The 11,617-nt window shown below is 40.5% G+C and overlaps 1 protein-coding gene and 1 long non-coding RNA gene across 5 annotated transcripts in view; one reads left to right on the plus strand and one right to left on the minus strand.

The window, feature by feature from the left end:
- The window catches only part of PPP1R12A (protein phosphatase 1 regulatory subunit 12A), a 123,156-nt gene extending 122,778 nt beyond the window's left edge, over nucleotides 1–378 (minus strand). The window contains 1 exon segment of the mRNA XM_010708460.3: nucleotides 17–378. Coding sequence (XP_010706762.1) covers nucleotides 17–253 — 237 coding nt within the window. The 5' untranslated portion in view covers nucleotides 254–378.
- A 105-nt stretch (nucleotides 379–483) lies between these two features.
- On the plus strand, nucleotides 484–11,221 carry LOC104910134. 4 transcript variants are annotated; one of them, XR_002112684.2, is made up of 4 exons: nucleotides 484–2,351; nucleotides 2,468–4,216; nucleotides 4,760–4,964; nucleotides 6,651–11,221. It is a non-coding gene; the product is annotated as an uncharacterized LOC104910134 (long non-coding RNA). The 4 variants fall into 4 exon arrangements; XR_002112685.2 differs by having other exon boundaries at nucleotides 487–2,542; nucleotides 2,716–4,216; XR_002112686.2 differs by having other exon boundaries at nucleotides 497–2,799; nucleotides 3,913–4,216.
- Nucleotides 11,222–11,617: the final 396 nt, after the last annotated feature.

Consider the following 11,617-nt stretch of genomic DNA (forward strand, 5'->3'; position numbering starts at 1 on the left):
GCCCGGCCGCACCGACCTGGTGGAGCGCAGTGAGCCCGTCCACATTGGCGTAGTTGATGTCGGCGCCGCGCTCCAGCAGCCGCAGCACCTCCTCCGTGTCCCCGCTGGAGCAGGCGGCCAGGAAGACGGCGCCGTCGTCGAACTTCACCTTGGTCTTTTTGCGCTTGACCACGGGCGGCTCCAGGTCGGTCTCGGAACCGATCCAGCGCTTCAGCTGCTCGTTCCGCTTCTGCTTGGCGTCCGCCATCTTCATGCCCCGCTCCCGCCTGACCCCCTCGCTATCGCCGCGCCGAGGATAGACTATATACCGCCGTATCCCACAGCACACCGCGGCCCGCGCTCGCCCTCGCTCACGCACCCACCCAGATGGAAGCGCAGGGCGGGAGGGAGCTGAGGGGCGGGGCGGTGGCGGCGGCGGCTCCTTAGCATAATCCCGCGAGACTTGCCGGCGGGGCGGAGCCCCCAGGGAGGAGGGCGGGGGCGCGGGGTGGGCGAGGTGTGGCCGTTGGCTCCTGACGTCACGGGCGGACGGGGGCGTGACGGGGCCGGCCGGGCTGTGCCGAGGCGCGGTTGGCCTTTGCGCGGCCCGCGGGTTCAAGAGTTCAGCCGGAAGGGTCAGCGGTTCTGTTAGGGCAGCCGGAGCGGGCCTCGGGAAGTAAAGCGAAGCTGCAGGCGTGCCGCTTCCCTGTTCGCGTTTTCCTCCGCTTGCGCCTCTGTTAGCAGAGTGACTGTAGCCGCCCTGAGAAGAAGACGCGCGGGGCTGCTGAGGATGCCCTGCTTGGGAAACTTAAGCGTGCCCGCGTTTGGGCAGCCTGGCGTCAGAGCAGCGTCTCCTGAGGTGTCTTGCACAAACCCCCCTGCGCTCACAGGGGTTTCTGTTTCAAACCCTTGCTGCTGCGCTGGTTTCTGTTACGTTTCACTTTTATTGCCTGTAAATCTGGAGCAGTGCACCCTGTTTCAGTTGGGAGAGGAGGAATTACAGCGCGCGCAGCCTTTGAAGACACAAACATTGTGCTCAGAATTGCTACTTCTGGGAACCAAGCTGTTACAGGCAGTTAATTTCTTTCCCTGTGCATAGCATGTTTTCTTTAGCTATAAACAACGTATATTTTCTTCTATATTGAATAATCTCTAGGGGTAAAACGTGGCTTTAAGCTTACTGGAAAAGAAGTTATCATTTCAACTAATTATAGGAAACAAAGTATAGTTTGAGAGGGTCACCAAACCTCGCACTCATCAAATTTTGTGTGGTTTGTTCTTTCCTGTAATCTCTCCTTTTGCTGCAGTCTCTCAGCCTGCTCAGGCTTCTTATTTCAATCATTAAAAATGTTGGTGGCATTTCCCAAGAAGCAGTGGTCAGAAGGTTGCATACCTGCAGCAATGTGTTTGGTCAGAAGGTTGCATATCTGCAGCAATGTGTTCTCACTAACACTCTTCAGAGCAGGTTTTCACCTGGAACTATTTGCATAGCACCCATCAGACGTACTCATACAGCAGTGCATGACACACAGCCCACTGAAAATGTGCAGATGTAAATTGCTGGCATTTGAAAGACGGCATCTGGTAGACAAGATGAAAGATTTGCCAAAGAGAGGTTTGCTATCCAAATATGTCAACAAAAACCCAGGATCTAATTAATACGTTCCTATTGATGATCCATGTGTCTACTCAGAGATACAGCTTAGGTTCATGGATCTGAAGTATGGCTGATTGTGCACAATCCACTTCAGAAGTGGTCATCGTAACATTTATTACTCACATGGTTAATTGAACTATGGCTAATACACACATTTACCAGCCTACAGCTTGGCTGCATCTACTGACTCACATCTAAGGTGAGGATCTGTGCATGATCCAGCTACATACTGCAGTCTTGTCCTCTTCAGTACATTTCCTTGGGGATGGACTCTCAATCCAATTACGTTTGTGAATTATACTACTTTCCCAGAGAAAAGCAACTCAGGAAAGAACATCCTCTGTCCCCAGATGTCTCCAGTATTTTAAATATACCCTCCCCAATAGTCTACTTCTTTCTTTCCCTCTCAATTGGCTGTCTGAAAATTTGACTCTTCAAAGAACCCGCATACCTACAGAACACAATACAGTGATTTCAGCAAGATTTAAATCAAGTGCTCTACTGGCAGTAAAGTAATTCTAGGCAAGTTGATAGGTACTTGTTTGAAATGCCCTCTGAGGAATTTCATTGGTATGGAGCACTTATTTTAGGTTTTCATAAAGTTTCCAGTCACCTCTCCTTGACTTCATTCCTCTAGCTCAGCTTTTTCTATTTGATCATCAAACCTCCTTCATTCCTCAAGCAATAACAGTAGGTTACACAGGAAAGCATCCAGGTGAGTTTTGAATATCTCCAGAGAAGTAGACTCCGCAACCTCTCTGTTCTAGTGCTCTGTCACCCTCACAGTCAAGAAGTTTTCTTCATGTTTGTATGGAACTCCCTGTGTTCCAGTTTGGGACCCTTTGTCCTCTCACCTTGCAACCCTGCAAAGAACCTGGCCCCATCCACATGACTCCCAACAATGAGGTATTTATTTTATTTTTCTTACAAGCATTGCAATCATTGTTGCAAACTAATTCATGCAAGTTTCTGTACTACAGAAGTATACCAATGTGTTACTCAAAATAGACATGTTCTGGAACATAGGATTTCTCTTTCGACCTCTTAAGGATAATTGTTGTCTTCCATCTTGTCATCAGCAACAGAAATCTGACACATTGCGGCTTCTAAAAATTTTGTCCCAATGTTTTTCACTCTCCAGTGAAGACAACCAATATATCAAGGTTAGTTTCATCAATTCTAGCTCTGGGAAGAGTGGATATTCTGAAGAAGTAGTGGCAAATACTTATATATTGACATAAAACTCTATTCTCCGTGGTTTCTATAAAGAATCATAGAGTTTAAAAGGAGAAATGGGATACAAAAATATGAAACCCTTTTTCAACATGGAAACATAGTGGAGATACTTATCATAAGAAAAAGGCATTTCTTTCATATTTTAAATTTGACAGTCATATTCATTTCTATTTTTAAATATGTTGCATTCTCTTTTCTAATTGTGTGGCAAACCCACACAAGAAACAGTGAAATCTCCAGTACATTCCTTATCCAGAAAAAAAGAGATGGAAAGACTATGCACAAAGTGCTATCAAAATTTTGATGTAAATTATGTAAGAAGAAAAATTGTTTTTTTTCGGTTCAGAGCAATGTTCTTACACAGAAATGTCAAGGTGGGTTACTTTTAATACTGCATAGTCCTGAGTCACCAAAACCAAAACTAAAACTACCATAGCAACCCAGGCATATATTTATAGGCTGTGCAGTTCTGAATCAGATTTGCAATAGTGTCTTCTCCCATCGTCTTTATTGAGCTTTACAGATTGCCATGTTAATGTTCTTGGATGTTAGCTAACATTTAAGCTTGATTCACGTACAGATTCTCTGACATATTTCTACTTGTACCAACTGCTAAACTGGCATTCATTCTACTGATAATTTCAATAGTGCATGGGTTACGCTAGAAATAGTTGATTTGGTTACTGAAAAGTAATACCATGTCCTTTGCAAATGGGAGATATGCTTATTTATAAAACTGACTTTATAAAACCATTTAAGTTTTGCATAGCCTCTTCATGAAAAAAAAGAAAAAAAAGAAAAAAAAACAACAAGAAAATGAGATTGAACTGTATTTTGTACAATAGAAATATAGGCACTCTGTTTGATCTCTGAGGTCCTTGAGATTTCTCCCCATGTGTAATTGTAGATCTCTTGTTAGACACTCTGCCATGACAATCACCCATTTTGTCCATGTGCTGTTGAGAACAAGTATCTTAGCTTTATTCTAATGTCCAAATTGTCACATAATTTTATGGTTGTTTTTATCAATCTCTGTTCAGCATTTCTTCAGGTGAAGTGTTTCCTTTCCACTCTTCTCTGTGGCGTGATTCAAGGAGCGAGCTGTTGAAATGCACAATATAAATGCTTGGGGGAAGGGAATGACCCATCACTGTGAAATGCATGCAAGATGTTCTCTGTGAGCTGCATTCTGAACATATCACAGCTGAGAAATGTGCTTCCAGGGCTGCAGGAGGACGATTTGAACAAAGAGAAATTAAAGACATGCTGATCTAGCTTCTTACAATGCAAACATACATATACTGAAGAGTTATTGGCTGCAATGACAGATTTCTGCTACTGGAGGTACTGGAAGATTTTCCTGTTTTGATATCTGAAAGTCTTTCTTCAATTAAAAGTTTAAAAACACTAAAATCTAAAATTGTTAGGCCAAACAATTGGCTTGGGTTGGGTTTTGATATCTGTAAGTATGCCCTGCTGCTCATAGTGCCTACAGACTCCATTTTTATGAGCCAGCAGATCATATGAGATAACTGCATGCTCGCCTCAGGACTGGTCTTAGCAATGTAGTAACATAAGTAACACACCTGTAGCAGTGACAAAAATAACGGTGTTGTCCTTTGGCCTATCCAGGCAATCATATGGAGAGCCAAATTGTTTTCTTTGAAAGAGAACTGGCTGATAGTACAGTGATGCTTATGTATAAGAATATTTTTGAAGACCTTTTCCCCTGAGTGCCACATAAACAAGCAACCAAAAGCAGTTTTCTTGCTCAGAAATCACTTTTCTAGTCTAGTTCAGCATCCTTATAAACAATCCTGCCATTGCTTTGTTTGCCCTATGTTTGTTATGGCCTGTGTGTTTGCTACACAGTTTTTTCTTCTGTAGGTGACTCCTCAGGCTACGGATTCGCTGATTAGACTTCATTCTATGTCATCAAGTGACTCCTCTGGTGGCTTCCTATTGTTCCGTAACACAAGTCCACAAAGAAATTGAATTGCATCATCCTGTCAGTTCTAAAGAAGGATGGCTTAACTGAGTAAATTAATCTGACGTAACATTAAGCTGTGGCAACCTCTTACATAACATTAAGGTACTCCAGAAGCTTTAATTTCAATATCGTGACTGTAGAGATGCGCACTTCAGAATCTTTTCAAACATCTTCTCGTTTGTCAGGTTTATGACTTTCAACCCTCATCTGATGAAATCACATTTCTTAACCATTCCTAAATTGGATTGCTGGCCTGCATCTCCTCCATTCAGACATCACTATAACTTGAAAAGCCCAACTGAGAAGAGAGCCAGAAGAGTTTTTTTTTTTCTAGTACATGCATAAAGTAACTCAAAACCAGCTTCTTCCCACCACAACACTGTTTAGTCACTTCATATAAGAAAATGAAAAGGTCATTCTCTCTAGATCTTAATCAAAATGTATGCTTTCCTTAGAAAACTTGGATTTATGGCAGAACCTACTATCTGCCTGAAAGAGACAGCATCCATTCCCAGCATTTTCTCTGAGTCTCTTCTTCTGAGACTGGGGATGAGTCTTCAGATAACTGAGGCATCCAGACACGGCAAGAGCCAGTTCTGTGCCCTCTGTACAGTCCATTCTCTTCTCCCAGACACAGACACTATTCTCAACCTTTCCACAGACTGTGTTATTCGTTTGACACCAGAGTATATTGTCAGCACTGGCTGACTTTTTGGCTTGGTTAGTTCTGTGCTGCTCTAGCAAACCAAACAGACCTGTCACCAAGGGGTGACAGGAGCTTTCCAGAGGGATGGGAGTGCAGGCTTGCTGTTCTCAGAAGCAGGGAGACATTAAGTAGAACCAACAATCATAAGAAATCTTACCCATAGTTCTAGCTGTGAGCATTGTCATTATTCTCCCCTCTTGAAAGATATTTTTTTATGATTTGGTGTACTTTACTCCTAGGTTCTGGCCTGTGTAAGATAAACCTACTAGTTAGAGTAAGACAAGTGAGCACAGCTGAGACAGTTCCCCAGGTTCTTTCACCACCATTTTGTCTTTTGAGCAGAGGTGCTGTGTCTGTCAGCATTTCTCTTTCCTTCCATGTGACAACTGGCAAATAGAGCTTTGTTCAAACATGGTAAGGAGTGTAAGGCTAGATAATTTTCATATTAAATAATAAAAATAATCTCATTCTTGACAGTCTTCATTTTAAAGCATCTTGAGTGTGCACACTTAATACTCAGTCCTGGGAGTATAGCAACTGCAGTGTGAAGAAAGCCAGGAACCTCACCAAAACTCATCCCAGTGCACAGCTGGGCTGTGGTTTGTCCTCCGTGTCTTCCTGCCCCTTCCCCACAGGCGTGTTTGTGCCATGGTCACTTCCCTACATGCAATACTGGTATAGCTACTTTCTTGTAACTATGAAATAGTCATAGGATACTTTTACTTCAAGCTCTAATTGAGACCTGAGACACTGATATTGCTGAGCCCAGACACTTGGCTCCAGGTTGTGTCAAGTATTCCTTGATCTGTATATTTATATATGTGCATTTTGTTACTCCTTCCTTCCTTCTAAAGGAATAAAGAAAGTAAAGGCTGGTCCTATAAAACTTCTGCATTATACTTATTTTAAGACAGATATATTGATAGATAAATATATATTGTGAAATGCTAACATTTGAACTGGATTAATAGAAGTAAAATGAGCTTTCTAATTGTGTGATTAATTATAGTTTACAGTTAGAATTTTAAAGTTGAATTGTTTTGATTATTCTGATTATTAACATTTTTATTATTTTTTTTTAGGACTGCAGCCTGATGGGTAGAATAACTAACAGGAAGTTAAAACATTTGTGGTTCTGCATCTGAGTCTTGATTTTACATGGAATAAATAACTTTAAGTTCCTAATTTTGAGTTCCTACCTCATTTTGTATTTAAAACTCAGGAGCTGAATAAAGAATTTTGATCACAGTAATTAGCTTCTTTCCACTCCTAGTCCTTACAATTTCAGATTCTGAAGATTTAAGTTGAATCCGTAATAAAGATACAAAAACCTGTTGCAGATAAAGACCCAAATGTTGCAGCTTCTTTTGCAGTGGGAAATTTGACTGAGGGAGGATTACGTGCTCACTCAGAATACCCACAATCACTCTTGTCTTTTGGAAAACAGCACAGTGATTGCTCTGCTAAAATGTTTGTGTTACAGTTTTTGGGTTCCTGTATTTCAAAAACTTAGATTTTGCATAATCTTGTGTATAATATCAAATCTTAGGATCTTGCTAAAATCAGATCATTGCTCTCCAGAAAATAAATGGCAAATGATTGCTTCAGAAAGGCAAGGGCCTGGCCTCGCTCTCTAGTCGCTTTACACTAGATAAGATTGGAGAAGACAGAAAAATACTATAGAAATAATAGCTTAAAGTACCTTTCTGATGTCTTCTTCCTTTACAAAATAACTAATCCATACTAAAAATTCAAAATCTTCCACTACTTTTCTGCGTCGCATATTTAAGAACACTGTTAACTTCAAAGAGATATCTGGCAGCTCCCTGCACAAAGTAGGAATATCCAGCAACCATATCCATGCATATTCAAGGTTATATAACATACACTTCTCTGCAGCAACAATAGATAAATGGAAAAAATGATTTCTTAGTATTTTATACCCAAAATATATGCAATAGTTTTAACAGCAATTAATTCTGGAAGTATAATAATTGCATAGGTAATAGATACATAGAACACATTAGCCACTTGCTCCAGCTAGATGGACTATAGATGTTTTATTTTATATCCATTTTAAACTGTCAAGGTTAGATTTAGGAACCCCTACTTGTTTTTGTGAGTTTATGTTAGCTCCCCCAAATGTCCCACTGAAACCCACTGCAGTTACTTATACAACTAAATGATTTCCAGATAAAGTATAGGTTCTGCAATCTGAAACGTAATGATATGTTAACTTATTATGGGGTTGTACACTACACAGACAATTTACAGCCTGGCTGTTTATTCAGATTAAACATATTATAGCAGAGCTGGGATCACATTCCCTAGTTATACAACATTCCCACAGATTTGCACTTTAGCTTTGGTAGGGAGATGAAAATCAGGCCTCAAAGCAGTAATTACCCCACATGGTACTCATGCATAGAGAGATAAAGCTAAATATAACATAAAGAATGCCATTTGCCCATACAGTGTTAAATGAACTCCATACCATAATCAGAACAGAGTTAAACAAAAACACACAGTTACCTAGAAACAAAAGCACAAAAGTCTGTCTCTATCACATGCTTGAAAGTGTTTATGGTCAGATCCTACCACTGTTGTTCACATTGTACAGCACTTATGAGCAGTCCCATTGAGGCACTTGGGTATTAAAATGATTTGGAAGTCAATATCTCTTCATTTGCCTTAAAAACTGCCTGAAATTGTGCGCCATTTAGATCTAACAATGCCTTTATAGGTTCCAGTGTACAATAACTCTGTTAGGCTTGCATTACCTGGTTTGGGTACAAGCTCCACAAGCATAGAGCTCAAGCCTATGCTGCAAAAGTCCTCAGTAGGTTCCCACTGAGCTTTTTGCAGCTCTGAGTACACTGTTACCAGGAGCCACACTAGTTTTAAGGTAGCTCAAGCACATCTTAGTGATATACTCCAAATCTGTTGATGTTTCATCTGTACACATGAATCAAATCATCAGATAGTGAGAACTTACTGTAACTATACCGGAAGGAGGCTTTCATTTTAGTACTTTATGTCAAAATTTTGAGTTTTTCTTACAGAAGTACATTTTCTAATAAGAGTCCAGACTAAGTATACTGAAATGAATAAAGACAACAAAGTCTAGACAAAGACTTCACAGAAGTGTACCTAAGAGTAGAGTTTGGCTGATAATGTCAAAAATTAATTTGCTTCTCCCATGCTTTTGGTCTTCGTTTTCAAAATGAAAATGAATACTCCACACACACAAAAAAATAAGTCAAAGAATGGGATGCAGGGACAACCATCTTCCTTTTCCACGCAGCTTCTAACTCTTAAACATACTGAAACACAGTTTCTGTGCCTCAGCTGAGTTGCACAAAGACAATGTTCTTAGTTAAGCTAAGAACAGCTTTCAGGCCAAATGAGCTTAGTAGAAACCTTTCTGCCTTGGCCCCTTGTGACCCACACAGCAGATTTCTATCTCCTTGCATATCATGAGGGATGTTCAACATCTGGGCAAATGAGTGGGGCATCTACAAAAGTTATTGTAGGTTTACACGATACATCTAAAACTGAGCAAGTATAGGCAGAGATGGATTCATTTTTTCTATGCCCCAAGCTGGTGATATGTCTTGTCTGGAAGTAAAAAGGCACTTCATTTCAGATGATGTGAGCATGCAACTTCTAGATCAAAGTTAGCTTGTTCTTGCCTGACTTTGAAACAAGCTGCTGTCTGCCTGCACCTGTCTGCATAGATTGTTATGACGGGACATGGGTGTTGCAAGCCTCCTGGTGAGGCCCCAGGCTGAAGTCTAGGTGGAAACAGGAGACAACTGATGTAATTAAGGCAATCTGAAGTTATGAACCAGAGCCATACAACACTCATTACTCTAACAGAGCAAGACAAGAACATAGTCGAAGGTAGGGTTTGGCATCAGAAAGTCAAGGAGCTTTCATGCACCTTGACAAGAGCACAGCTTTACGGTTACGACTGCAGGAAGAGCAGGCTGTAATGGAAGTCCAGAAGAAGGAGCAGATAGAGCAGGAGCAGAAACAGATAGCTTGGGTCACAGCTATGGCTGAACAGGCAGCAGGCATGAACTGGTCCTGAACCATGAAACCAAAGACAGTGAGAGGGACAAGGCCTAGAGGCGAGGCAGAGATCAGAGTTCAATCCGCTGTGCTTGTTCTGAGGACATCTTTTGTTCACACATCTATCTACCACCATCTAATAACATTCATCTACTGGCTGTAACAGCTGTTTGGGAGCCAGGTCCACCTCTGAAGGCACAGTACCCAGTGCCTGGCTGCCTGTGGGATGTCTTCCTTGGCTAGTCTCTTGAAGAGACTGCACTTACTAATTTTAACAAAATTAGAGCAGGATTGTAAAGAAATATGTGGAGTATTTGTTTCCACACAATATTAATATAATGAGGTGCGAACATGTAATCAGTCCCATTGAAACCTATAAGGCCTAATAGGTATGCACATACTTGTATGTCTGTTTATTAAGTATACACTTATTAAAGAATCTACTTTAAAATATTTTTTTTAGGGATGAAAAGATGCAATAAACAGTGGAACTGGGTGTTTCAGTACCTGTAGGGCTGATGATGGTGCAAGAGGTAGATGAGCCTTCTGGCATGGGTGTCAGTCATTGCATTCTGAGGCAGAGGTATGTGAAATGCTTGGTATGAGATTAATGCTATATAAACTGTGATATTTATATTAATCTTACCAAAGGGATACAAAAACAATTGTGTCCACAGTATCCATTGCCCTCATGCAATGCAACGGAATGGGATGAAAGCCTTTTTCCTTTAGCTCATCTTCATCTATCTGGAAAGCTGAAATTACATACAGGTGAGAGAAGTTGAGCTTCTGTCAAAATGCCATTTGACATAATGCCAAGTTTTAGTCCTTCAGAAACAAAAAGCTTTTGGCTTTTGCTATTTGGGCACTGCACCAGTTCCTTCCCATCTTACTCTTAGACTGAGAAACTATTAGTAAGACAAATGACTGTCAGCAATAAGATAGGTTTTTCAGGATGGGGTGTTCTTACACACCTATAAATGCACATATGAAAGCACAAGTAAAAGGTACTTGTCTGCACACTGAATTATCCACATTTGTTTGTTTCTATCTGATGCCTTCTTCAAACAGAATTTTTGTCTTCCAGTGTCATACATATGTGACTATAAAATGCACTCATAGTTGATTATCTTCTGGGTTTGTTGTCAGTGATCTTTGTTTATCCCAGAGGGAGAAAACAAAGAACAATAATTTAAAATAATTTCCGTATTTCTTGGGTGCTAAATAAGGAAATGAAAAAAGTAATGTCTTCTCTTACATTGTGTTTAAGGTATGTATCCAAACCGAATGAGAGGTTTCCAGTGCCATGTTTTTCAGATGATTTTATCATATCCCGGTAAACAGATTGCAGTCATACATTACCCTTGCTCTAGCTGGAAGATTTGGCAGGTCTTTACTTTTGGAATCAGGTACTCCTCTGCTTGCTGTTTATCAAGTAGTTTATAGTTTATAAAAGTAAATTTTATAAAGCCTCAGGATTAATTTCCTCAGGTTCTACAAGATAAAATTGGAACACATCAAATTTAAGAATCACACGGTTTTCACATGAAATAAACACATTTATTTTAAATCATGCTGTACAATAATCACTAATTTTACATATTTTTAATGCATTTAAATGTTTTTTTTTTTTTCTATTACATTCTGGAGGTCCCAATTATCTTGCCACCATGTTCTAATGCTGTGCATTAGAGAGTGTTTCCATTGCCTGAGTCATCTAAGTTAGGTGACCTTGGAAAGATCTTTCACTTTCCAGTGACTGTGGTGTAAAAGGAGACTGCTCTCCTAAGACAGCTACCTGAAGTTTGGCAGCATTAAGATCCTCCACTTCGCTCTAATTTAAACCAATGACATGTGAGTCCAAAGTGAACCAAATGGGCTGACTTCTGCTGGGGTAATTTTAAACATTCATGTTTTTTTGCACACCTGTAAATGTCTGGACAGTGAATTGAGCTGTTTCCATTCCATCTCAGTC

The sequence above is a fragment of the Meleagris gallopavo genome, chromosome 1, assembly GCF_000146605.3.
Source record: "Meleagris gallopavo isolate NT-WF06-2002-E0010 breed Aviagen turkey brand Nicholas breeding stock chromosome 1, Turkey_5.1, whole genome shotgun sequence".
Classification (NCBI taxonomy): Eukaryota; Metazoa; Chordata; class Aves; order Galliformes; family Phasianidae; genus Meleagris; species Meleagris gallopavo.